We start from the raw sequence: 24,304 nt of genomic DNA, 5'->3' as shown, positions 1-24,304 counted from the left end.
AGTGAATTTGTAGTAACAAAGCTGGTGAATTTGCGAGTTGTGGTGCCCTTTCCACAGAAGCCACTAAAAAGAATATAAAAAGAAAAGCTGGTGAAGGAGCTTCATTTTAAATTTAATTAGACCCCTACGCCATAAAAATGAACTCCACAATAAAATAGACATTTTGAGTGTACGTGGAGTAAACTCGCAAGGGTATTGTTATATGAAGTATGTTATGGTAAATAGTTGTATGTTCAAGTTTTTTGTATTTTCTGATGTAATGTATTATTTGTAATGTAACGTTTGATTGTATAATTAGTTTTAGATTGATTTGTTTGCTGTTTGTTATTCTTGTTTGTTTGTAACTGTCGCATTAGGTAATACCTGTAATGATAGTTGCTATGTGTGATAAATAAATAAATAAATTTTGGACGAGAGGAATCAGGTGAAACAGCTCTTCGGAACACTCGCCGTGATAAATGCGGTAGAAGACACACAGTGAAACGACGTCTCTACGCAACGCCAAGTTATCCAGCCTTTCATAGAGCACTCGGTCCCTGACAATTCGAGCTGCTCTGTGTTGCATGCGGTCAAATGGATCGAGCTGATACTGGGGTGCGCCAGACCAGCGGTACTATTCTCGTCATTTCAAAATCGTTGATGTTAAGTTTCGATCCTATCCAGGTTTTGCGCTAGATTGCGTCAGCGACATTTGAACGTCAAGCTTGCTCTAAGTTTCCAATATTGTCCTAAGAAAACGAAAATACTTCTACAACTATAAAAAGGCTATCTTTGCTCCATTAGATATTGTTTTAAGGTGTTAGATCAACCAAACGTCAAAATTTTGAAAAAATAAGCATACCCCAACAATTGACGTTCTATCTTGTTAATTCGCATCGTGCAATTTCCCTAAATTGGAACGTAAATTTATCACAATCGTAACTGAACCGCCAATTTGTGTAGCTTCAATCCTATTCTCGTTTTATTACGAGAATAGGCCTACAGAGATGACAGCAATACTCCATATGTGACGATTTGTAGAGCACTAGAATGTGGGCCGGCTTGAAGTATTATAGCCGTGCTCTATTTATCTTTATATGTTCCGAGCTCGTAAGTTTGAAATAGTACGTTACGACACAAGGGGGCAAAGTAGGTCCTTCCCGCACAAGCGAAGCGAGTGTAGGACGACCTACGTGCGCACGAGTATCGTATACTAATTTTCCTATTAAGTTGCGTAAAGTTTGACCACTGTAATTATTTTCAAACATTCCCGCACGCTGTTCTCAACGCGTGAGAAAGTGATACTTTGCGAACGCAAATGCATGCGCAAAATCACATTTTGAGGATAAAATAGTTATATATGGGAATAAACGAGGTATTTCAAGCAGAAAACTATTGGTTTTGTTTAAAAATGCTTACGGTTTTTTAATTAACTTTATTTGTTACTAAAATTTACATGCTTCATTATGCTTGAGCATGTTAAATGAGTCATACGATTTAATTCCGTTATGGGTAATTTAAGTCAAGTGCATAGAAAACATATGACATCGACATAGATGGTCTGCAGCTAGGGGCCCGCACTAATCCTCTAGGAACTCCTGGTGCTAATGTTGCTTTACTATCCTCTCGGCGTTTGTAGAATGAAAGGCGTTACACCGAGTACTTTGATTGTACTTGTTGTCGTTGACCTCTGCTGAATTATTAATTAATATGCGTATTGCCAACGTATTACGATTTGCGTGCGACTTTGCTCGGTGCTCGGTAACAATAATTGTTAACGTCTCGTAACCAAAATTATTTTGGTTACGAGACGAGAGTCGAGAGAGATGAGCCAATCAGATACCAATGCGTCTGTTGTCTATAGGTATCTCTCTATTTCGACAGGATTTTTTTTTATTTAGTGGCTCGGCCACAGGTAGTATCTGCACTATAGTTTGCCATAAAAAAAAATTACAACAAAGACAATAATTAGTAGCGGCGCATCCAATAATATCAACAACACAAGACTACTCATGTCAAACTCTGAAAGGGGCACGAGGAGATTACTTCTGTCTTAGAATATTTAGCGTTAATATTCTAAGACTTCTGTCTAAACTCAGTTCTTCTTCTTCTTAGCTTATTGGCTCCGCGCGATAAGTGATTGAGCCATTGTCAAGTTTTTGGAGTTTACTCCTTAAGAATCGATGAGAAAATATGGAGAGTAAAACAAATTCATCAACGGGATAGTAACGTTTTTCTCATTTAAATAAGAACAGACTTTGTCTGCTTAGAAATAAGGCAACAATAATTGTTAATTATTAGCATTGTATTTTCCTGTCGGCCACCTAGTTACTTTTGAAAATTATTTTATTTTGCAATAAGAAGTGTTGTGCCTAATGTATGTTAGTTTCCTAAGCTTTATTAGATGGCGTTGAACTACACACCCCATGTAAGTTCAAATTAAAAACAAATAATACTAAATTAAACGTCATCTAGTGTCACTTTCATAAACTATTTCGTATTTCTAAATAGAAAACTGAATTTATCGAGTAATAAGACAACATAACGGTTTTCGATAGATGGCGCTGATCAGATTTTAATAATTAGGTACCTGACCTTAAGAAAAATCACTATTAACTATGAAGTTATTTTATTTTTTTAATATCTACATATTTTTTTAATTAATACGCTTTTATTAGCTTCTGCTGTATGTCTGTTTGTAACCGACTCCATTGGACTTGATTTTATTTAGTGCCTGTTCAAAGACAATCGTTCTTGAGGAGTAAACTCCAGTCGTGCGTTGGAGCTGACACACTTTTTTTTCTTTATTTCTATAGCGGAGGGAACTTATTTACTTAGACAAAAAAAACGAACGAAATTTATTATAGAATAAGGAAAGGATAGAAAATAAGATATAATGGAATACTTATACTACTTATTTACAGTTTAATATCATTTAATAGGATTTATCCTCATTTATGAGGAAAGAAGTTTATATACACAATTTTTATCAGAGGATAAGAGGATGTCAACAGAAGTAGGAAATGACACTTAATAAGACCCGAGTATAATGTTAAAATCTAAGTTATTTACCGTGCCCGTTTTTTTTTACAAAAATCAAATAAGAATGTATAAAATTATTCAAAAGTTATTTTATTACGTAGTATTTACATCCTCTTTGTCATACGTATTATTTTACTCTTTGTTGTACCCAATTTGTTGATATTTTGATTGACTTAAGGGTCTTAGTTACCAGGTCATAAAATCCAAAAAAAATTTTTTTTTGAATTTTGATTTTTTAACAAGTTTATTAGATCCTGATTGTGGAATGTGGATAACTAACTCTCATTAATTAATCTGAAATATTAAGATTTCAGTAAAATTGAAAGTCTAAACTCATACAGTACCAGTTTTGTTCTATTTGTAAATTAACAAACATATTACGTTAATTTAAAATATTAACATTCGCAAGAAATACAATTTTTGTTAATATTTTATTTAATTATTATAATTTATGAAGCCTAAAGATGCAAAGGGTATTGCCATTATATTTATATAATACACATTAATTTGTCACAAAAAGTATTGTTATAATAATACTTGATATTATTTTACAGGGCAAAAAATGGTTTAAGCCGGTATTTGATATTGATGAGGATAATGCCTGCTCTAAAAAATTCAAAAGTGATAAAATCAAACCTATAGAGTGTTCTAGTAACATAGAAGAGGTTCCAGTAAAATATATATTTCTTACTTGGACTAACTCACATCATAATAATTAAATAATGCATTATTGCCATTTTATTTTTAGAAACCTATTAAATGCAGTGGCAAGATATTCAATGGTAACAGTATAACTTGGTTAAGGAACTTTGATCCAATAAATGTTGAAGACTTAGCAGTCAATAATAAAAAAATTCAAGAGGTTGAAGAATGGCTACAAATCTCCTGCTCTAGCAGTCATAATAACAGTAATATACTTTTGTTGACGGGTCCCGTAGGTTGTGGAAAAACTGCTACCATTCATGTTTTGGCTTCTAAACTTTACATCAAAGTAACAGAGTGGACAACACCTATTGACATTGAATTACCTTCTGATAATGGTATAATAGATTTCAAATAACATTTATTCTAAAATCCTATATAAGAACAGAAATATGTTAAATATGTAATGTTTAAAATTTTCAGGTGCATATGAGTTTAAGGAATCCCAGTCAAAGAGATTCCTTAATTTTTTATTAAATGCAGCAAACTTTACGTCTCTTCTAGACAATAATAATAAGAAGTTAGTAATGGTAGAAGACTTTCCGAACATATTTTTGAGGACATCATCTGAATTTGCAGGTGTTTTACAGTAAGTATTGGAAAACAGTATCTGAGAAAAATTTATAACATAGACCTCCATACAGTAATGTTGAATGATTTTTTATTATTATATTTATTTTTAAGGCAATACAAGGAAAGAGCGAAGTCACCAATAATATTTATATGTTCTGAAACTTATACTGATAATAAGGACACTGCATTAAATCTGTTTACACAAACATTTAAGGAGCAATTCAATATAACCCAAATTATGTAAGGAATAATGGTATAATGAGCTGATTTAACTAATTATTTTGTGCTAAATTGGAATTGTCTATATATTTAAGGTTTAATAGTGTGTCAGCAACGGGATTAAGAGCTGCATTGAAACGAGCATCTGAAATTATAAGTCAACATTTTGGTTCAACATATAATACTCCAAATTCTGATATAATAGAGTCTGTCATTAATTCATCAGGAGGAGATGTTCGCTCAGCTATTACCAATTTACACTTTGCATTATTAAAAGGTGATTTAAAAACAAATAAATAACTTTGATCATGTGGCAACAGTATCAGCAAAAAATAAATATTTTTTTTATATTTTAGGGTCTGTAAATTTAGAAACTAGTATGATTTTGAAAGAGGAGGTGAAAAAGTCAAATAAAAGAAAAAAGAACAGTTCCAGTAAATTTATGTCTCTGGGAAAGGATCAAACCGTGAGCATTTTACATGGAGTGGGAAGAGTGTTAAATCCTAAAGGTTTTTGATTTTATTTTTGTTTAATATATAGGTTTAGTTGTATATTATGTTTTGAACTTTTTGTAATTTTTTTTTATAATTCAAGGATATTTGAATATCCAGTATTTTGATGTGCATCATGTCTGCTATAAGCAAGTAATTGGTTATTATAGATTTACCATCTTTCTCAGTCTTTTACGGGGATCAACTTATTGTGATTTTTTTAAATCATGACAAGTATCTGCTCCAAGTTGAACAAAAATAATTTTATTTAAAACATAATAGATTTTTAATATTGACAGGTCACTATAAGATGTTGTTAGGTTAGCTAATTACATAATAAGTTAAGACAGAGAGTACCTTGAACAAAATGGAGGAATGCCATCCAGGTGGTGAGCATATTTTAGTATTTGACTAAGGTGGTAAAAAGTTCTTTTATGGCACCAGCAACCATATTGATTTTATTCCAAACTAATAATTATTCAAGGAATACTTTAAAGAAATGTTTCAATGTTAGTATAAATGATTTTTTAATCTATGTAATATAGTTTGGAACCCATCTGGATGAAAGCCTGCCCCATCTTTTAGCATATTTATATTTTCCTGGCTGTGGAAATTCTATTCCCTCCAACTACTGCAATTAGATTGTCTACTTTTTTTTTATAAGGAACGAGAAGAGCAGGATAATCAGCTGATGGTAATTGATAGGCCTAGGTTGGCCAGTTCTACCTTTGTTAGTGTTAAGAGAAATATGCACATTGCAATTCCATTCTCAAAATGTGTTTTCCATCTTAGTTTACTCCTCTATTTGGCATTTTACGACTTACATGGCTAGTAGTCTGTTCGCGGTACTGAAAACGCTCAAAATTTCGTATCGCAATTAAGCTCTTAGCAAATTAGTGGCGCCATAGAATAGCAATGCAACATATTTTATTTTTTAAATAGAAAACTAGATATTGTTATCATTTACTGAATTTATTATTTTAGTGATCATATCAAAAGACGGGAGTAAAACGTTAACACATTTGCCGAAGGACATTATAGAACAATTTTTGAGTCAACCAAGCTCATTCATTGCATTTCTTGAGGAGAACTATTTACCACATTTCTCTTGTATTCATGATGTAGAAAAGGCGACTACTGCATTAAGTGACAGTGACTATATGCTGGCTGAATGGAGGGTAAGTAGAAAGTTATTTACTTTATTATAAACCTTATATTATGTTCACAATGTATCATGCGATGAAAGAATCCGCCGTACACATACAAAAAGGCATTTATTTTCTCAAAATTGATTCCTTTAGTATTATTTTTTATTTCATTTCTAATGTACTAAACAAATGGCGCTCACAGCGCGAGAAGAAGCGGCGCAAGAAACTCTCCCCGTATTCATTTTTTAAAATAAAAATCACTTAGATATTCAGATGTGGAGTACCTAGTAGGATTTACGACAGAGCTATTTTTAAATAAAACATTAAAATTTATAGATAATGCCTGAACTGTTTGCTGGGACTATATTATAAAAGTGTATAAATTTACCCTTAAAGCTATTATGTATCTTATGAAGCCTACTAGAATTAGCTACATGCTATCCCTTAATTCAACAATAATGAAAATTTATTAATATAACACATGGTGATCTACACCATTAAGAGCAAAAAGGTGAAGATTTTTGTGAACATAATATATTAATTACACATTGCTATGTTTCATGAAAGTTTACAATTTCTCATAGTTTCGACATCTTGTGTGCGCGCGAAATGAGCATTTCACGAGCACGCGTTACGAGCATTACAATTAGTAAAGTAGGTAGGTTTTATTAAGTCGAGACCCCCAGCATCACAACTGAAGCTTGGTATTGAACACCACTGGTCTGGCATGAAGTTCAAAAAAAATTATTTGAAAATGATATAAATACTGAGGAAGAGGTGGGTATCACCACTGCCAAGTGATGTCCTATTACCATTGCTAGAAAATGATACCACTGAAGAGAATGCTGCAAATTATTATTCATCTTTTAAAATTTTATCATGAACAGTAAAAAAAATATTTTTTATAAACAAGCCTTTACCTTAAATAGGTTGCCAAACGCTCTCTGGGCTCTATCAGTTCACTAAAGTTGCTATATTGTTTCCGTATACTTTGTTCGATTCTCGATAATTAATTTAAATAAAACCTCACTATAACATTCGGAATCATGAATAAAATATTTCTTTATCTTTTTGTAAGGTCACTGTGAAAATCTCCAAATTCTGTGCTCAGACTAAAGTAGGTGCTCAGCTCATGGGTCCATTTCCTCCGTCTCTTTCTTAAACATTAAAATTCTTCTTCAACTTCAGCTAATAATAACCTCAGCTTCGACATTTTATTGTGAACTCAAAATAATGACGCGCGGGATTCGCCTCAGTGTGAATGAAGCTTTAGATTAAGGAGTGGTCACCTGATGGTAAATGATCACCGCTGCTCAAGCTTACTTACTCTTACAACACCAGATGAATCACAGGAGTGTTGCAGCCTTTCCGTAGCCTTTTCTATCATTGAAACAAGACTAAAAAACAATATTTATAAACAGGAGAAAACATGTCAAGAGTACGGTCTGTACACAGCAGTCTCTGGTTTAATGTTAGCCAACCTATCTCCGGTATCTGCATGGAATCCAGTTAGAGGACCAAAGAATATGAGAATACAATATCCGTAAGTATTAACAGTTTGTTAGTGGCACCTTGAGATTATATGAATTGCCAATAATTTTCAAATTAGAATTTGTTAACTGTTGATACATAATCTTAATATATATAAATTACGTGACACGTTGTTTGTCCGCTATGGACTCCTAAACTAATGAATGAATGATTTTAATGGGGATTATTTCATTGAGTGCAGTTTAGTCCAACTTGAGAGATAGGATAGTTTTTATTTCGATTTGGGACCCATAATTATTTTTAATTCCATTATTTGTTTTGTATGGACATATTTTCTATGAGAGAATTTATTGACGCACGGTTTGACAGTTCTGCTGTGAAACAATTTCATTACAGTTATCAACAGGGAGCAATGATGTTCTATACGTCATTGACAGGGATCATAATTTACAAATTATTCTTGGTGTTATGCAGTAGGTATTATTGACAAATACAGAAAAAAACAGTATTTTTTTATTATGCACAGAACAACATCTGTCCGGTCAACTAGTTACTTATAAACACTTATTTCTTTATTTCAAATATCGAGAAAATTATTGATTGATAATAAAATATTGATTTAATATAAGAAAATATTGTGGTAAGAAAAAATATAGGAAACAATTTTTTTTTGTATGAATATTTTACTCTTCTTTTTTCATACAGTTTAGGAAAGGTTCGGACCTTCCTTTTTTATATGATTTATTTATGTTTGTGGCCAACACACAATAATAATTACTATAGTTTAACACACCTTTTGTAGAATTTTTCACAGATTTAGTATAGACATGTCATACCAGCACCACCAGCTTTCAAATAAAAAAATACCTAATTATCAAAATCAATTCACCCAGTCGAAAGTCCTGAGGTAACAAACATAAAAAAAATACCGACGAATTGAGAACGTCCTCCTTTTTTGAAGTTGGTTAAAAAAGCTTTTCCATAGCCATAGTTGCATTTATAACCAGTTATATTATTTTCTGATTATAATAAATACATGTTAATTTGCATGTGTGGGAATTTCTCTGCTTGTTTTAACATTACTAACACACACTTGGCTCAATATTATATTCTCAGTATTTGTTTCATTCATGGACCAATTACCCCAGCAAATTCTAGAATCCATTGGTTTGTAAGAGTGATGTACTGTGATAGATTGATGAGCCTGATTTTCCACAATTGACTGTCAACCACATGGATGTCGTACATGGTGTGACCGTTTAGAATTTAGATTATTTATACTAACCATAATTGTGTGTTAAGTTTGCTGTGATTATTTTCAGGTCTCTTGTGGATTTACCTCAGTTAGAAAATAATTTTTTGTATAAAGGTAAAGTATTAGTGACTGATTATGTAACATACTGTAGAATTATCGGTAACAATGTGAGTCCACAGGAAATTGAAGATTGAGTCAATAATTTATTACAAATAAAAAGACATATGAAAACAATACTTTTATTTTATCTGAAGTGAACTAAATTACTTGGATTTTCTAAGTGGGTCTTGGGATCTGGGAATGAAATTAAAAGTAAATTAGTTTTAATTTTCAATTTATTAACAAATGTCGTGGAGTCCAATTTCAAAATATAATTACAATTTCATTAACATGTACCACTGCACTGATGTCAATTACATACTAGTCTCATATCTCACTGTACACTCACACGCTCGGCATAAACTTCCATTTGCAAGCTTTGATAAGAAAATCTTAAATAAGTTTCTACAAAAACCAATTGAAATGTTAATAGATCAATAATAATTATACTTACCTGCAAAACGACATTTACATACTCACCTCTACTCTGCATTTATTTAGTCTGTAGTGAAAATTTTACAATGTAATCTGAGAATTTTGTTTGGAATCATCTAGAAAACAGAGGAGTGACAACTTTAAATTTATATCATCAACTCCATTTGTACTTGTTTTCCTTTTTAGACAGTTCTAGTTATGTATGTTTCATTACATATACTAATTGTGGCCTTTGATGTTTCTCCACTCATGAAGTGTAACAATTATTTTTTGAAAGAACAAACTGGTGTTGTCTGTGTGTAATGTAATGGCCACTATAAAGATATTTGTATAGTTGATGAGGTGTGTGTGTGTGTGTGTGTGTGTGTCTATCGAGAAGAAGACGAAGAGGACCTGGAGCGACGACGGCGGGGGGCGGGGCGCGGCGACCGCGAGCGAGTGCGGCGACGACGCGGCGGCGAGCGACGGCGGACCGGCGGGGGACTGCGGCGCCGATACCTGCTCACACGAACACAGATTAGTTATGATCAAAACACCCACTCGAGATACTATTTATTTATTTATCTACACCCATGATTTAAATACTCTATTAAATATTCTGAAACAGTTAGCTTATTGCCAACATTAAAACACCCAATGTTCTAATAACCATTACATCATCCAAACGAGTGTTGTAATTTTGTACTGAATTTCATAACAACACTCCTATGTTTTTTTATCGATCCCTTCATGCGCAAAGAGTTTCAACAGACAGCCACATTCCTATTGCTCGATGCGTGGTATCTGTGTGAATTTAAAAAAAAAGAAAATTTTCGTTTACGCGCGTTCCTCGCTACCAGAAAACGTCGCGCGCCATAAAAAAAAAGTAGGTTATTCGAATCCACGCCATTATTCTTCGATATTTTTATTGTTTTGTTTACAAAAAATGAGCGATTCATTTTAAACGCGGAATATTCGAGTGAATTTTAATTACTGCACTATACAAAATATAAATTACTACTAAAATAAATAATTGTTTCATTAATACTTAGTTTATTTGTATATAATCGGTAATGAATGATATTAGGTTACTACTAGAACTGGTGTTATAATGTTAGCAGTAAGCTAACTGTTCCAGAATCTTTTAGAGGATTCATATTCTGGGTGTAGTTGAAGTCTTGCATGCAACTCGTCTTCGCCTCGTGTGATAAATCCACATTCGCATTTTAATACCCCTTTATTGTGGCATAATATTACAAAACTTTACAAATGGTACATTTGAATGAATGCCACACTTTGGGAATACATGTTTTTTAATAATGTTGCTGCAGTTGCTGAGAGTATTTCAAATCGCTTTTGTGACATGATTTTTATCACAGAATTTCACCATCACACAAAATCTTCTACACCATCTGGATGTTTGGCATTTCCTCCAGAGTGCAGTTTCCAACCAACTACAGTGTTTCCAAGATAATATGACACAGGTACCTTAAAAATAAAGTGTCCTACCTAACAGTCCTGTGATCCCTCATGGATCCACTTAGCATAATTTATTTATTTATTTAGATAGTTACACCAACAACACATCATTATAAAATTAAAATTTTAGCAAGTACACAAGGGATAGTACAATATGACATGTCTTTACAGGTGTAAACAACATTTACAATAGTGCAAAAAGAGTAACAAAGTTGAACAATTAAAATTAAAGAAATGAAGAGTTAAACAAAAATGATGATATTAAATGACTTAAATACATTACTACTTTAAAAAAAGAGATTTATAAAACTAAACAACAATACATTAATTTATTTCTTATATTTAACTTACATAACTAAGATCTTAATATTTTTTTTATATTATATATATAATATAATATGGTGACAAATAGAAAAAAAAACCTAAAAAAGATCATTATTATGATTCTGGATGCAGATGCAAAAGAAATATTAATAACTAATTGTTTGGCATAAACCACTGCTTAAATTTATAGTCTAATATTTTTGAAAAAAAAAAAAATTGATATCATTTTGAAACATTACAATTATTATATACTTTCATTGACTTTTTATCTATGACATAAAATGTTATATTCATATAACACTTGAAGGTTTACATTGAAATGAAATGGCTGTAAGTTTCAATGTCAACTCTATATTAGAGATCCAAGCGGACTGCTTGGATTTCAATACTATGTGCATGTACCCTCAAGTGGTTTATTTAACATAACATCTGATGAATTGGTAATGTTAACTTATCATATTATACATGCATGTAATATGCTCGCTTGAGTTGTAGTACCTAGGTGGTGAGTGTCGTCGCATGGGTACATGCCGCATCGGCATGGGACGCGGACTCGGGCGTCGCGGCCGCGATGGAATCAGCACCGGTGCTGCTGTTATCTCCTGACCGTCTATTTGACCTACAACAATAATATGTTATGTCATTAGCATTACATATAAGATTTTCTAAGAATAACTGTTTATTTGACGACCTGTATAGCCGAGTGTTTAGCGATCCTACCTACTAAGCTAGAGGTCCCGGGTTCAAATCCTGTTAGGTGCAAGCATTTATATGATGAATATAGATGTTTGTTTCCGAGTCATGGATGTTTATATGAATATATGTATGTTTAAGTAAGTATATTGTATTAAATATATCATTGTCTTGTAACCCATAACACAGGCTATATATGCTTAACTTGGGGCAAGAAAATTTGTGTAAAAAGTGTGTCAATATTATTATTATTATTTGAAGAAAAGTGAGCTTCGAAATGTTTTAATTTAGCCATTTAATTGTTGTACATGCTGTACGAACATTTCATAAGCTAATATATTGGTAGTACCAAGTTACCACAAACTACTGAATTTTATAACTCTGGTTTGTCTAATTTCATGACGTTTTTTATTAAATTTGATACGAAAACATGCGTGAGAGAGTATCTGAAATAATAGTAAACAAATTAAGGGTATGAAGAGTAAAAAAATTATATGCCTAACACTTAACTGAAAATAATTTTTGCATAGGAAAGTGGAGATGCTGGTATATAAAATTCTAGTGCCTGGGTACATATTATTATTAATAAGAAGAATAAAAACAAAAAATATGAATAATAAAGTTAAATCCAAATATGGCAAAATTTGTTATTTTGCCATATTTAAAACTTATATATAATATAATTATCATAACAATATATATATATATATATATTTATTTCTTATAAATACCTACCCATTATTATTAAGTATAGTGGTCTATATATTATAATGAGTTTTCTTTTATTACAAAACAATCCATATTAATCCATTTTATTATAGAACAGCCTTGTTGGTGGTTTTACAAATGTGAATATGGTGTCAGGTAAAAAAGCATCTTCTAGTATAATGAATACCATTTTTTTTAAATAGATATGTATTTATATACCTCCATCCATATGTTTCATAGCATTTTCCGCTTCATCTGCATTGCTGAATTCAACATAAGCATAACCACGTCCATTTTGTGGGTGTAGTCGGTCCATTGGAAACTCAACAGCTTTGACAGAACCATATGTTGAAAATATCTCCTGAATGTGATCTTTGGTAACATTCAATGTTAAGCGACCAATGTGAATACGCGTTGGCCGTGGTGGCGGTGAACGTTCCCGCTTTTTTCTTGCAGGTGATCTAAAATGTGTGTAATATATAGTCCAATAAACCAATCCAACGATATAACAATATTTTTTTTTTAAATAATCTAACAATTTTGAAAGATGCCAAATGGTTTTGAATAAATAGTAACATCAAGTATTTTCTTCAGAGCAGTTTTATATTTACGAAAATGTGTATATTAATATAATTTTGTTTTAATTCAAATATTCATATAAATATTCACAGATCAAATCCATTTGAAATTTAAATTACACTTAGTTTTTTTCCAATCTTAAAAGTTGGTCTACTATGTACGAGGGCTGCACTAAAAGTATCGGGAATGGAATATTTCCACTGTTCCTGTCATATAAAAATCTTTTTAATTGAAAACTCCTTGGTTTTCAAAATCGAATACCATTTATTTATTAAAAAAAAAGATTCTCGGTCTTTTCAAACTTGTTTAGTCATTGAGAAAATGGAATTGACTCGAGAAAATTCTATAGCGATGATTTATTATGACTTTCGAAGTGGTTTAACACAAACAGTGTGTTGGCCGGATGATTTCTGCAATTGGTGATGAAGCCCCATCCAAAACCACAATTTATCGCTGGTTTGCTGAATTTCAACGTGGACGTGTCAAGCTCAGTGATGATCCCCGTCAAGGTCGTCTAAAAACTGCAGTCACCAAAGAAAACGTTGATGCTGTGCGTAAGCTGATTGAGGAAGATCGACATGTGACATACCGCGAAATTCAGGCAACTTTAGACATTGGCATGAGTCAAATACAAATCATCATCAAAATACATCTTGCATGAACGAAGAAAATGAAGGTGTAAAAAAGTTGTTTTCCCGATGGATACCGTATTTGCTCTGTAAAGAGCAAAAAGCGGCTCGCGTTACTTGGTGCGTCAGAACTCTCGTAAGAACGCAGGATCCTCAAATGCTGTATACAACATCGTATCAGGTGACGAATCCTGGATATATGCGTACGAACCCCAAACAAAAACCAGTCACGCGTTTGGGTGTTCGAAAATGAGTTAAAGCCAACAAAAATTGTTTGTTCACGGAGTGTTGCAAAAAAAATGGTGGCCAAAACCGGCTATGTATAATGCAGAATGGTATGCTAGCATTTGTTTGCCACAGGTCGTTTCTAAAATCCGTAAAGACATCATCCTCCATCACGACAATGCAAGTTCTCACACCACGCACAGAACAAAAGAGTTTCTAGAGCAAGAAAACATGGAATTATTATACCATCCGCCGTACAGCCCCGACCTAAGCCCTAATGATTTCTATACTTTTCCTAAAATAAACAATAAATTGCGTGGTCAGAGATTTTCATCAACTGAAGAAGCTGTGGACACCTACAAAACAGCCATTTCTGAGACCCCAACTTCCGAATGGAATGGTTGCTTCAATGATTGGTTTCATCATATGGAAAAATGTGTCCAATTTCGCGGAGAATACTTCGAAAAGCAATAAATACATTTTTAAATAGTAATGTTGTGTCACTTCCTTGATTCCTGAAATTTTCAGTGCCACCCTCGTATATCTTAATTCTCCAAAAATATTAGTTAAATGTGGTTGCATAACCCAGAATGATTTATATATTTAATAAGACATTATAAAAGTATGTCCCACTATAGTAGACCAGGGCAACTTGAAAAGATTAATGGTAACCAAAATTAGGTACCTATGTAACTTTTGGGTGTAATATCAATTTATAACATTATTATCATATACTCTTTTTGTAATAAATGTTTGCATATTAAATTATTTTTTTGCCATTCCTGTTACTGACAGATCAATATGTGTATTCATAGTGCTCCTGATAATTAATTCAAATAAAATATACAATACCAAACAACACAAGTTTAAACTGCTAAGAAATTATAAACAAAATGCTGCCGTAACACCAATGATTCCTGATACACACACAGGTTAAGTTATTATTAGTATATGAGATGATTTGGCTAATCTCAATAGAATTACATGTGGTGGCGAGGTGATGTCACTCAAACAATTTGAATGCAATGTTCATCTTTCGATTCCCCTTCCGTAATCAGCAGATTGCATAAAGATGGACTATTAGCACCATCTGTGGCCTTCTATGCTGCCATTAGGGAGTGGAATAATCTTAGGTATATATAAACAGTAAAGAAGATATTTAAGGAAGAGTAGGATACAAGGAAATACACATAATAATAATAAATAAATTTTTGCCTTTTATCTGATTTGAGGCTAGAAACATTTTTTTGTTTTTCTCCAAAAATATGTGTTACCATTCAAATTCAAATATTTTTATTCAAAATAGGATTTAAATTCACTTATTGAATGTCAAAAACTTCCACCCATTCAAAAGAGACTGCCTCAGACCTGAGAAGAATGGACGCAAGAAACTCAGCAGATTTTTTTTAAATTTAAAATATGGATTACAATGTGATATAGTACAATAAACATTTATAATTAAAGAGGGTGTTCGCTTTATTCCCAGTTTGTGGTGTCATTAAGAAAATCGTTTATGCTATAATAACCCTTCCCACACAAATGTTTTTTAACAATTCTTTTAAATTTCGTAACACATTTGTTTTGTACATTTTCTGGGATCATATTGTAGAAGCATATACATCACCCAACAAAAGACTTACTAACTCGACCCAACTAAGTAGTAGGCATAACAAGTTTATGTTTGTTCCTCATGTTAACATTATGAATGTCACAGACATTAATAAGAATGGTAGTGTTATGATTGGAGCTCCAATCTTTACCAGCTTTAGTATCATTTACTTCTCAACTCTTGTGACAATAAAAATCCAACCCAAGACAAGTAATATGATATACATACAAACAGTTTTGAATGTATAACAAGTAAATTATATGGAAATTGAGTGGAAAGTGGGAAAATCATAGGAGACATAACATTCTGCTAGCGACTTTTACCCAGAGGTGTCAAAAGTGTTTAAAGAACTTTAATTTCTCATTAAGACTGTCGTGACTTACATGAGAACATAAAATCAGTGAGTGAGAGGCGAATTTGCTCATTGCTGCTTTCCGGTTTTAAGGTGGTGGTCCAAGTTACAAGATATAGTTTATTGTTATTATGATAAGATGTTTGTATTCATTGCTTTGTAAATGATATAGCAGCCTTTTTTTGAAGACGTTAAGCGAAGTCGCTTCTCTAACAGTTTTCCGAAGCTTATTGTATAGCTGTTGCTCCAGCAAATGTTATATTATTTTTACCAAAGTTATTTAAACTAAATCATACCTTTCATGCTTCTCTTTGCTCTTTGATTTATCAGCTGCAGAGGGTGGAATAATTTTCTTTTTATCATCAATTGGTGATCTGTCTCTCACTTTGGTTCTATCAATTTCACGTCTATTATCCTTGACTGGGCTTTTATGTGGTGAAATTCTGCAATAAAAATATGATAGAATGTAGTTCACTGTGCGAAGAAATAAATAAATATCTTTATAAAAGAAAAATAAATAATTTCAAGAAAACTATTATTATATATATAAAGCATATTTACTTCTTTTTGGGCTTTGAGCGATTGTTGGTGCCACTGCTACTGCTGGAAGAACTAGAGCTTGAAGATGAACGTGAAGAGCTTCCTGAACTACTTGAAGAAGACCGGGATGATGACCTTGATGAACTGCTATCCGAAGAACTGTTAAAATATAAGTTTGACTGCAGATTAATACAATACAGGTAAATTCAGTAAAGGTCAAAGAACCCTAAACTAAAGGTTGGAAACTAAATAACGTCATTTTGAGCCATTATTTGTTTCTGTTGTAATCAATGAATTGTTTGAGTTTTAAAAAGTTCAGCATTAAACATAACCTATAACGATAGGAATTCATAACCAACCGAAACATAGGCGTACCTGCCACTACTATCACTGCTACTCGACCCCGACTCGCCTTTCTTCTTTTTCTCCTTCGGTTTCTTTTTGTCTTTTTCAGTAACTACTGACGGAGATATTTTGCTGCGCGCCCTGAAAATCGAAGTAATATACACACAATAATTACCAAGACGTAACACTCAACTTTAAATGACTATTTGTTGTGAATACTAACATTTTTATCTTAAAATAAATACACAAGTCTGTATCACAAATTACTAATAATTCGGCTTTTTCTATGAAATTACAAAATATTAGCCATTGCCGACGCCGTAGTGTAATAATTGTTTTATACTTTTTTTTTAATTCAATTTGACGCGTCCGAGCCAAGCATAAAGTTTTCTTTTTTTTTTTGTTCTGTTCGTCCATCTGGACAGGCAAAGGGGTCAAAAGCCCATACAGCCAAGTCTTCATTTTTATTTTTCTATTCTTCACGTTACACAGCTTGTTCAAAGTCAAGCTAAGTATTCAATATTTATATAATCTTCATCTTCAAACATAAATAGTAGGTACAATTTCATATAAAAGTAGTATTTCGTGTTCTTCATGTTTAATTTTCTTCATATACATTCGCATGAAAGGCCGAAGCCAAGTCTTTTATTGATAATATTCTTGTTCCAAGTAAGATCAAGCTTAGCCCCTTATTTTTAATAATAAACTTTTATGATATAATACTAAAATATAAATCTCATATACGTTATAAGAAATATATTATACATGAATTATAAATAATAATGATGAATATTAGTTGAATATAATTATAAGATAATATGAAACTAATTTAAGGTATAACTACAAATATAATATTTACATTTATACATTAAAATTTACATTAAAGTTAAAGTCCAATAATAATTTATGGACGAATATGTTTTAAGTCTGTGTAAGGGATTGTGTCAAAAGCCAAGACGTATTTTCAAATTTCGCCTACCGTTGAAACTATAAATTTGTAAAGCGGCACGAAGGAGTCTCCCAGCGGAAACTCCATAGGGAGTGCCGCTTGCGCCTCTCTCTCCCCATGAGAAGCTCGCCTTCGATGTAGGCTTAGAGGGCACCTGCCCAAAGCCAACTGCAGGTGGTGTTTAGTGGGTAGGCACCTAGGTTTTCACGCGAGTCCCACATAACCAACGCAGACTTAGGCTGCTTTGGTATGCATGAGCATTCACCACCTCCCTCCCGTCGTTATCCCGGAGGGTAGCCTTCCCTTGCTTGGGCGCAAAAAAAAAAAAAAAAGAAGGAGTCATAAGTTTTCAATAACTGCTGAAGTGAGCGCGGGATGTCTTCAGCATTCTTATAAATATCCAAGAGGCAGTCTATGAATGTAAATGTTTGAAGATTATATTGGGGACAGTCAAAGAAAATGTGATCAAGAGTTTGGATGGATAAATTACAGAATTGACAAGTTGGAGGATCTAAAACACCGATCCTAAATAAATGAGCACCACTACGAGAATGTCCCAGACGTAACCGACAAATTGTGGAGTAAAATTTTCTGTGTAAGTATTTTTTATTTTTAACAAACCAGGGAGGACTTGATACTAGACTTGATAGTAGGAATTATTGTCAGTTTGGTTAATATAGTCCTGTATCTTTAATAGGAGTGGATGATTATTAATAGAAGTTAATTTGAGAAAGAATTTTGAATGTAGATATTTGGATCTAAGAGCTAGTGGGGGAATATTACATTCTACTTGTAATGATATAATAGGAGTAGACCTAAAAGCGCCTGTTATGATCCTTAAGCATTTATTTTGTATTTTTTCTTTATTCACTAATGTAATTACTCCACCATAACAAAAGAAGGCATACTCAAAATGGCTACGGACTAATGACTTATATAGTGTTAGCAAGATGCGTGGGTCTGCACCCCAATATGTACCAGCTAATGATTTCAGAATATTGCAGGCCTTTAATGCTCGATTTTCTAATATTTCAACATATTTGTGCCATCTAAAATTACTTAAAAACGTAACTCCTAAAAACTTTATTGAATTATCTATTGAAATTTCCTGAGTACCATAATATATTTTTGCATCTCTTATTCTTATAGAATGCTTTGAAAATATTACTACTTTGCTTTTGTCAATACTGACCTCAAGACTAAGATATTGAAAATAAGACTCCACTTTTTTGAGTGCTATATTAAGATCTAACACAACATTTGATAAATTAAGTCCTGAACTATACACTACTAGATCATCAGCAAATTGGTGGTTAGAAACTCTATTACCCGAAACAATATTTATTTGATTTATGTAGATTATAAAGAGCAATGGACTCAAAATTCCGCCCTGTGATACGCCTCTATATGAATATCGAGGACTATTAATTGGTTATTGACTCTAACATAAAGTTTACGACCATGCAAGAAATTGAATATCCAACTAACTATTTTTTCAGGGACATTTAAGGATAGAAGAATGGATGATAATTGTTCTAAATCAACATTATTAAATGCTCCTACAACATCCAAAAAAACACCAGCCCATATCTTATTGCCAATCTGGGCACTATGGATGTCAAGACATAAATGCTGTACACTCTCACAAGCAGAACGACCACATCGAAATCAAAATTGATTATTAGGTAAGAGGTTGTTACTTTCAATATAAAATATTAATCTCTGTTTTATTAATTGTTCTAAAATTTTACCAACACACGAGCTTAGTGTGATAGTATGATATGAATCAGCTGAACTAGAATCTTTCCCATGCTTTAAAATTGGAATTAGACAGTCTGTTTTCCATTCTTCTGGAATAGTGGAGTTCTTCCATAGGAGATTTATTATTTTTAGAAACTTATTTAAGTTAGAAGAGTTAAGGAGTTTAAACATTTTATAGGAGAGCCAATCCAAACCGCATGCAGATTCCTTTCTTGATGATAGACCAGCTTTTAATTCTTCCATAGTAAAAGGGGCAATCATAAAAGAGTTGGTGCTATTTAAAGGATGATTATTGTGAATAATTGTCAAATTTGGTACTGTATCTGGAGTATATTTGTGTAAAAAGTTGGATATCCAATTATTGCTAGAGAAACAATTATTATTAGCATATAAGTTGTTAAATTTCCTCATTTTTGTCCAAATCTGTTTCATTGGTGTTAACCTATTTATGGTGGAGCAAAAATCTGTCCAGGATTTACGACGTTCAAGTCTTAATATAAATTTTTTCTTTGCTTGAGCTTGCTTAAAATGAATGTAGTTTTGGATATTGCAATTTGATTTGAATAACAGATAAGCCTGTTTGCAATCTTCTACCACTTTAGTACATTGCCCATTCCACCAGGGAAGTTGTCGCTTTGTTTTAGGTAGATTAGTAATATTGTTACAGTGGTAGTTGGTTTTAGGTACTGAATTTTCTACCACTCTAAGAATTATGGAACAGAAGTTATTGTATGACTTCTGTAGATTACAATTATTTATATCAAATTGTTTTAACAAGTCATTTACTAAGTTCTCATATTGGTCCCAATTTACTATTTTCAGATTACTGTGTGGAGGAATGTTGGATGGAATTGAAGATGATTCAGTTTCTGACACTACCACGGAAAATTTTGTGATTGTAGGCAAGTGATAGCTGCCCAAAGAGTCCTGATGAACTTGCCATTCACAGCACAGGAATAATGAAGATGATACTATTGTTAGATCTAGTCCATTTGGTCTCCAAGAATTAGTACCCACTGTAGTTGGTTGATCATTATTTAAAAGCATTAAGTCATTATCGTCCATTACATCCATGATGTCTCTACCTCTAGAATTGATTCTATTACAACCCCAAATGGTATGGTGAGCATTAAAATCACCAGCAATTATTAGTGGTTTTGGAATACTATGCAACAGTCTATTAAATTTAGATTTGTCAAAGTTAGGTACACTGTTGCCAGGACTATAAAAGCTAACAATTGAGATGACTTTTTGTTTGTATTTAATTTTGATTGCTACATTTTGCAAGGAGTTATCAGAAAATGTTTCTAACTTTTGAAAATAAATGCAATTTCTAACAAAAATTGCTACACCATTGTGATCATTACCACAATCATTTCTTAGTATTGTATAATCTCTGATAGAAAACTGTATATTTGGTTTAAGCCAAGTTTCTGATAAAAGTGCTATGTGGTGCTGCTCATAAAGTAGGTTTTGAAGCTCAAGTCTGTTACTCAACAGACTTTGAGCATTCCACTGTACTATGTTAAGTTTGTGACAGTTGAATGTGACGTTTTATTTTTAATTTGTATGGTATCTTTAATAGCTGAACTAATTGTGTGTGAGCTAATGCTTTGATTCTGTGTTTTATTTAGTGTAATGACTTTTATTATTGATTCTGTGATTAGGTTCATTGCTGCTGGATTGGTTAAAATTAATGATGTCTTGTGTGTTCTCTGTCTTATTGAGTGATGGAACGTTTGTTGGATGTTTAAATAAATCTGATAATGGTGTTTTACTTTTATTTTTACTATCCAATATCTTTTTTGTTTTATAGGGCATTGACCTGATACCGCAAGATGGTTACCTTTACAGTGCACACATACTGCTTTGTCAATAGGTATAGTACATTCTTTATATGAATGATTTTCAGTGCAGATTGAGCAATGCTGAGCATTCTTACAGAATTTAGCCAAGTGGTCAAACCTAAGGCATCGGAAACACTGCTTAACTGGCGGCACATAAGGTCGCACTGGTAGACGCCACATCTTTAAGTGAACGTAATCTGGGAGTGAAGTAGATGACGCAAAAGTAATAATGACTGCCTGTGTAGGTTGTAATATAAAACCACTATCGGATTTGTTTTTTTTCATTATACGCCGAACAGAAATATTTTTTTTTGTACTTGACAAAGATTTGAAAATTTTTTTGTTGGACATATCAATGGGTACGGAGGAAATAACTCCAGACAATTCAGTGGCACCAGCTGGGATGGACGCCTTAATATTTTGTTCCCTTAAAAATGTCGTGCTGTCTAAGAATGTATTAGCCAAATTGGGTCGTACAAACACTACTCCTATCTTATATTTGTTGAGTTTCTTAAGATATTTAATGCCTTTAATGAAGCGCGATTAAGCGCTAAGCTACTAAGAGTTAGCATGTCACGACTACCAAGTGGCTGTTCAGTGACACTCTCTATGAAGACTATAAATTCATGACCGGCACCTGCGTCTTCCGGATATCGGCGACAATAGTCGGCCACCCTATATGGCAAATAAAAGTCCTACTGGTCTTCCAAAACTGTACGCGAATCTGAGTATTCGCTACTTTCAGAGGTGGAATCTAAAATAGACTCACCTTTATCTCGTTCCGGCTTGGTTTTTTTCCGCCTTTTCGACATCTCTTAGCACAAACCTAAATCACTAAATATATAGACTTTTACTTATACTAAACAAATTTAATGATAAACATATACAAATACTTATATACTTTTCAAAAATATGAGGATTATATACAATATAAAAGAAATATTTAATTTTATAGTTAAAAAGACCGCCCTAAACAATCAAGAGTTCCCGCGCTTCTCCAAGAATCCCACCACAGACCTTTTTTTTTGGTTCTGCTCGTCCATCTGGACAGGCAAAGGGGTCAAAAGCCCATACAGCCAAGTCTACAACCCACCACAGACCATACAGCCATGTACTTTTTTTTTACACTTATCAAAGAGTTTTTGGCTCGCACGTTCATCCGCTAGCTTCAAGTTTTCTTGAGCTCCCTATGTAGGTAGAATTTTTTTGCTTATTAAACTACATTTATTTTTTTTTTGTTTTTAACACAGTAGCGAAATGAATCTCTGAAAGTTTGTTGTTAAGATAGGAATTTGCATCAGATATAAAAACATAGGTAGATACCGATACATCAGAATACTGCTCAGGATACAGAACAAACGAGAAACCGTCAACACACTCAATAGTGGGGCGGAACGGCGTGGTTCGTCAAATTGTTTGGAAAAGTTTTAGTTTTAGTTTTCTAGAGCTATATTCAAAGGATTTGACTATAGCTCTAGAAATGTTCAAGACACCTGCGGAAATATCGAACAAGATATTAACAAGAATATGACAAAAACCAAGCGACGGGTAAAAAATCTTTAAGTAGTATTTGAAGGAATTTAAAATACTCAAGAGGTACACCTTCTTAGTTTTTCTTAAATATTATTATATATAAGGAGGAAAGAACCTGAGTATTGTTTTTAAAATGTGTGACGTCAGTTATGCTGTTGTGTGTAATTGTTGACTGGCTGGTGAGAACTCATAACTGGATCATCGAAAGAAAACTGCACGAGTTTTTGATCACTTTCCCAGAGAGGTCCGTACCGAGCACGAATGTTCCGAGTGTCAAAAATCAAAATCAAAAATATTTTATTTCGTAGGTAAATTATATTACATTTGAAAAATGTAATTTTTTCATACAGATAAACTGCGGATCTGCGGTGTGTATGTGTTTACTCACAATTCCAATGGTATCTCCTTGGTTCTCTTGTAGATACTTCTTGGATCCATAGTTATCACAAGTTTATCACGCTCTAGGATCTGTGGTGTGCACGTGTCTCTCTCTCTCTCGTGACTCACGATTCCACAAGGCGTCCCAACGGTATCTCAGTGAATACATCAAGGATCCTTGATTGTCACAAATCTATGAAGGATTAGCTCAGAAGAAAAACGCTCCAGCAACTTATTCTCGAAGGTTTTCCTCGTAGATTTATAAAAGAGTTTCGTCGGGTTGTTTTGAATTATTGAATAAAGGTAGTAACAACTACCTACAATAAGGAACACCTTATTCTGATTAATAATTCTTAAAACTTCTGATTCTCACACTGTGAGTCATAGTGCGGCTGTAGTGACAACCCTTCTCACATGGTTGATGGAATGGGCTCGGTTGGTTATGGAACAGGGTCTCGGTGAGCAAGTGATTCGTTTTCCGCCGAGACGGTAATTTTTTCACCAGCTTGAGGTGCCAGACGGATAATAAATTAGCGCACCACGAGGTCAGTTGCAACCACAGTCAGAGCTTCCACTAACACGCAACCGCATCATGAGACTAAAATTCCCAATTTTGGCTATGTTGTGCACGTTGAATGGCTGCCATCATTGCAATCAACCACGATGAATGCCAAAATGCAACCGCGCCCTCAACGTGACAATCTATTCTTCCTCCTGCAACAATAATAAAATCACAATGTGCACGGGCACGCTCTTTAAGTTATTAAATTTCATTCATATGAGGAGCACAGCGATCAGGCTCCTCAATCGTAACAAATTAAAATTTCTCACCCCACACGTTACCGTGATAAACCACTAGAACATACCAAAGTATGTACGTCTATCAGCACACCACGTAAATAAGCATGTACAGACAAGAGCAGATACCGCGATGGAAAAA

General features: G+C 33.2%; 3 protein-coding genes across 3 annotated transcripts in view; 2 read left to right on the top strand and 1 right to left on the bottom strand.

Annotated features, from left to right (window-relative positions):
• The first annotated feature begins 3,249 nt into the window (after window positions 1-3,249).
• LOC126977399 (cell cycle checkpoint protein RAD17) lies at window positions 3,250-9,134 on the top strand. Its single transcript, XM_050826182.1, has 10 exons — window positions 3,250-3,494; window positions 3,576-3,686; window positions 3,770-4,061; window positions 4,147-4,312; window positions 4,408-4,536; window positions 4,611-4,792; window positions 4,872-5,024; window positions 5,991-6,184; window positions 7,576-7,697; window positions 8,968-9,134. The coding sequence occupies exons 1-10, from the start codon at window positions 3,486-3,488 to the stop codon at window positions 9,092-9,094; spliced, it is 1,485 nt and encodes a 494-aa protein (XP_050682139.1). The 5' UTR covers window positions 3,250-3,485; the 3' UTR covers window positions 9,095-9,134.
• An 83-nt stretch (window positions 9,135-9,217) lies between these two features.
• On the bottom strand, window positions 9,218-17,279 carry LOC126977412 (RNA-binding protein with serine-rich domain 1-A-like). The gene is made up of 7 exons (XM_050826206.1): window positions 17,120-17,279; window positions 16,927-17,037; window positions 16,573-16,710; window positions 16,308-16,454; window positions 12,837-13,078; window positions 11,715-11,835; window positions 9,218-9,932 (listed from the first exon to the last, which is right to left on the bottom strand). Coding segments are annotated over exons 1-7 (891 nt in total). The 5' UTR covers window positions 17,122-17,279; the 3' UTR covers window positions 9,218-9,802.
• Window positions 17,280-18,083: 804 nt separating this feature from the next.
• Window positions 18,084-24,304, top strand: part of LOC126977429 (uncharacterized) — a 42,336-nt gene continuing 36,115 nt past the window's right edge. Inside the window, exons 1-2 of the mRNA XM_050826231.1 lie at window positions 18,084-18,440; window positions 19,345-19,530. The gene's annotated coding sequence lies outside the window, so the exon portion shown is untranslated. The remainder of the gene's footprint in view (window positions 18,441-19,344; window positions 19,531-24,304) is intronic.

Source organism: Leptidea sinapis, chromosome 45, assembly GCF_905404315.1.
Source record: "Leptidea sinapis chromosome 45, ilLepSina1.1, whole genome shotgun sequence".
Lineage (NCBI taxonomy): Eukaryota > Metazoa > Arthropoda > Insecta > Lepidoptera > Pieridae > Leptidea > Leptidea sinapis.
Note: the sequence above shows the minus strand (reverse complement) of the source record. Positions and strands in the feature narration are given on the sequence as shown.

Bases quoted from the DNA above. Each gene is read 5' to 3' on its own strand.
- LOC126977412 (XM_050826206.1), bottom strand. The intron at 16,711-16,926 runs GTACGCCTATGT...ATATTTTAACAG, and splicing joins AGCAGTGATAGTAGTGGCAG to TTCTTCGGATAGCAGTTCAT. The intron at 13,079-16,307 runs GTATGATTTAGT...CACACATTTTAG, and splicing joins AGCAAAGAGAAGCATGAAAG to ATCACCTGCAAGAAAAAAGC.
- LOC126977399 (XM_050826182.1), top strand. The intron at 4,537-4,610 runs GTAAGGAATAAT...TATATATTTAAG, and splicing joins TTCAATATAACCCAAATTAT to GTTTAATAGTGTGTCAGCAA. The intron at 5,025-5,990 runs GTTTTTGATTTT...TTATTATTTTAG, and splicing joins AAGAGTGTTAAATCCTAAAG to TGATCATATCAAAAGACGGG.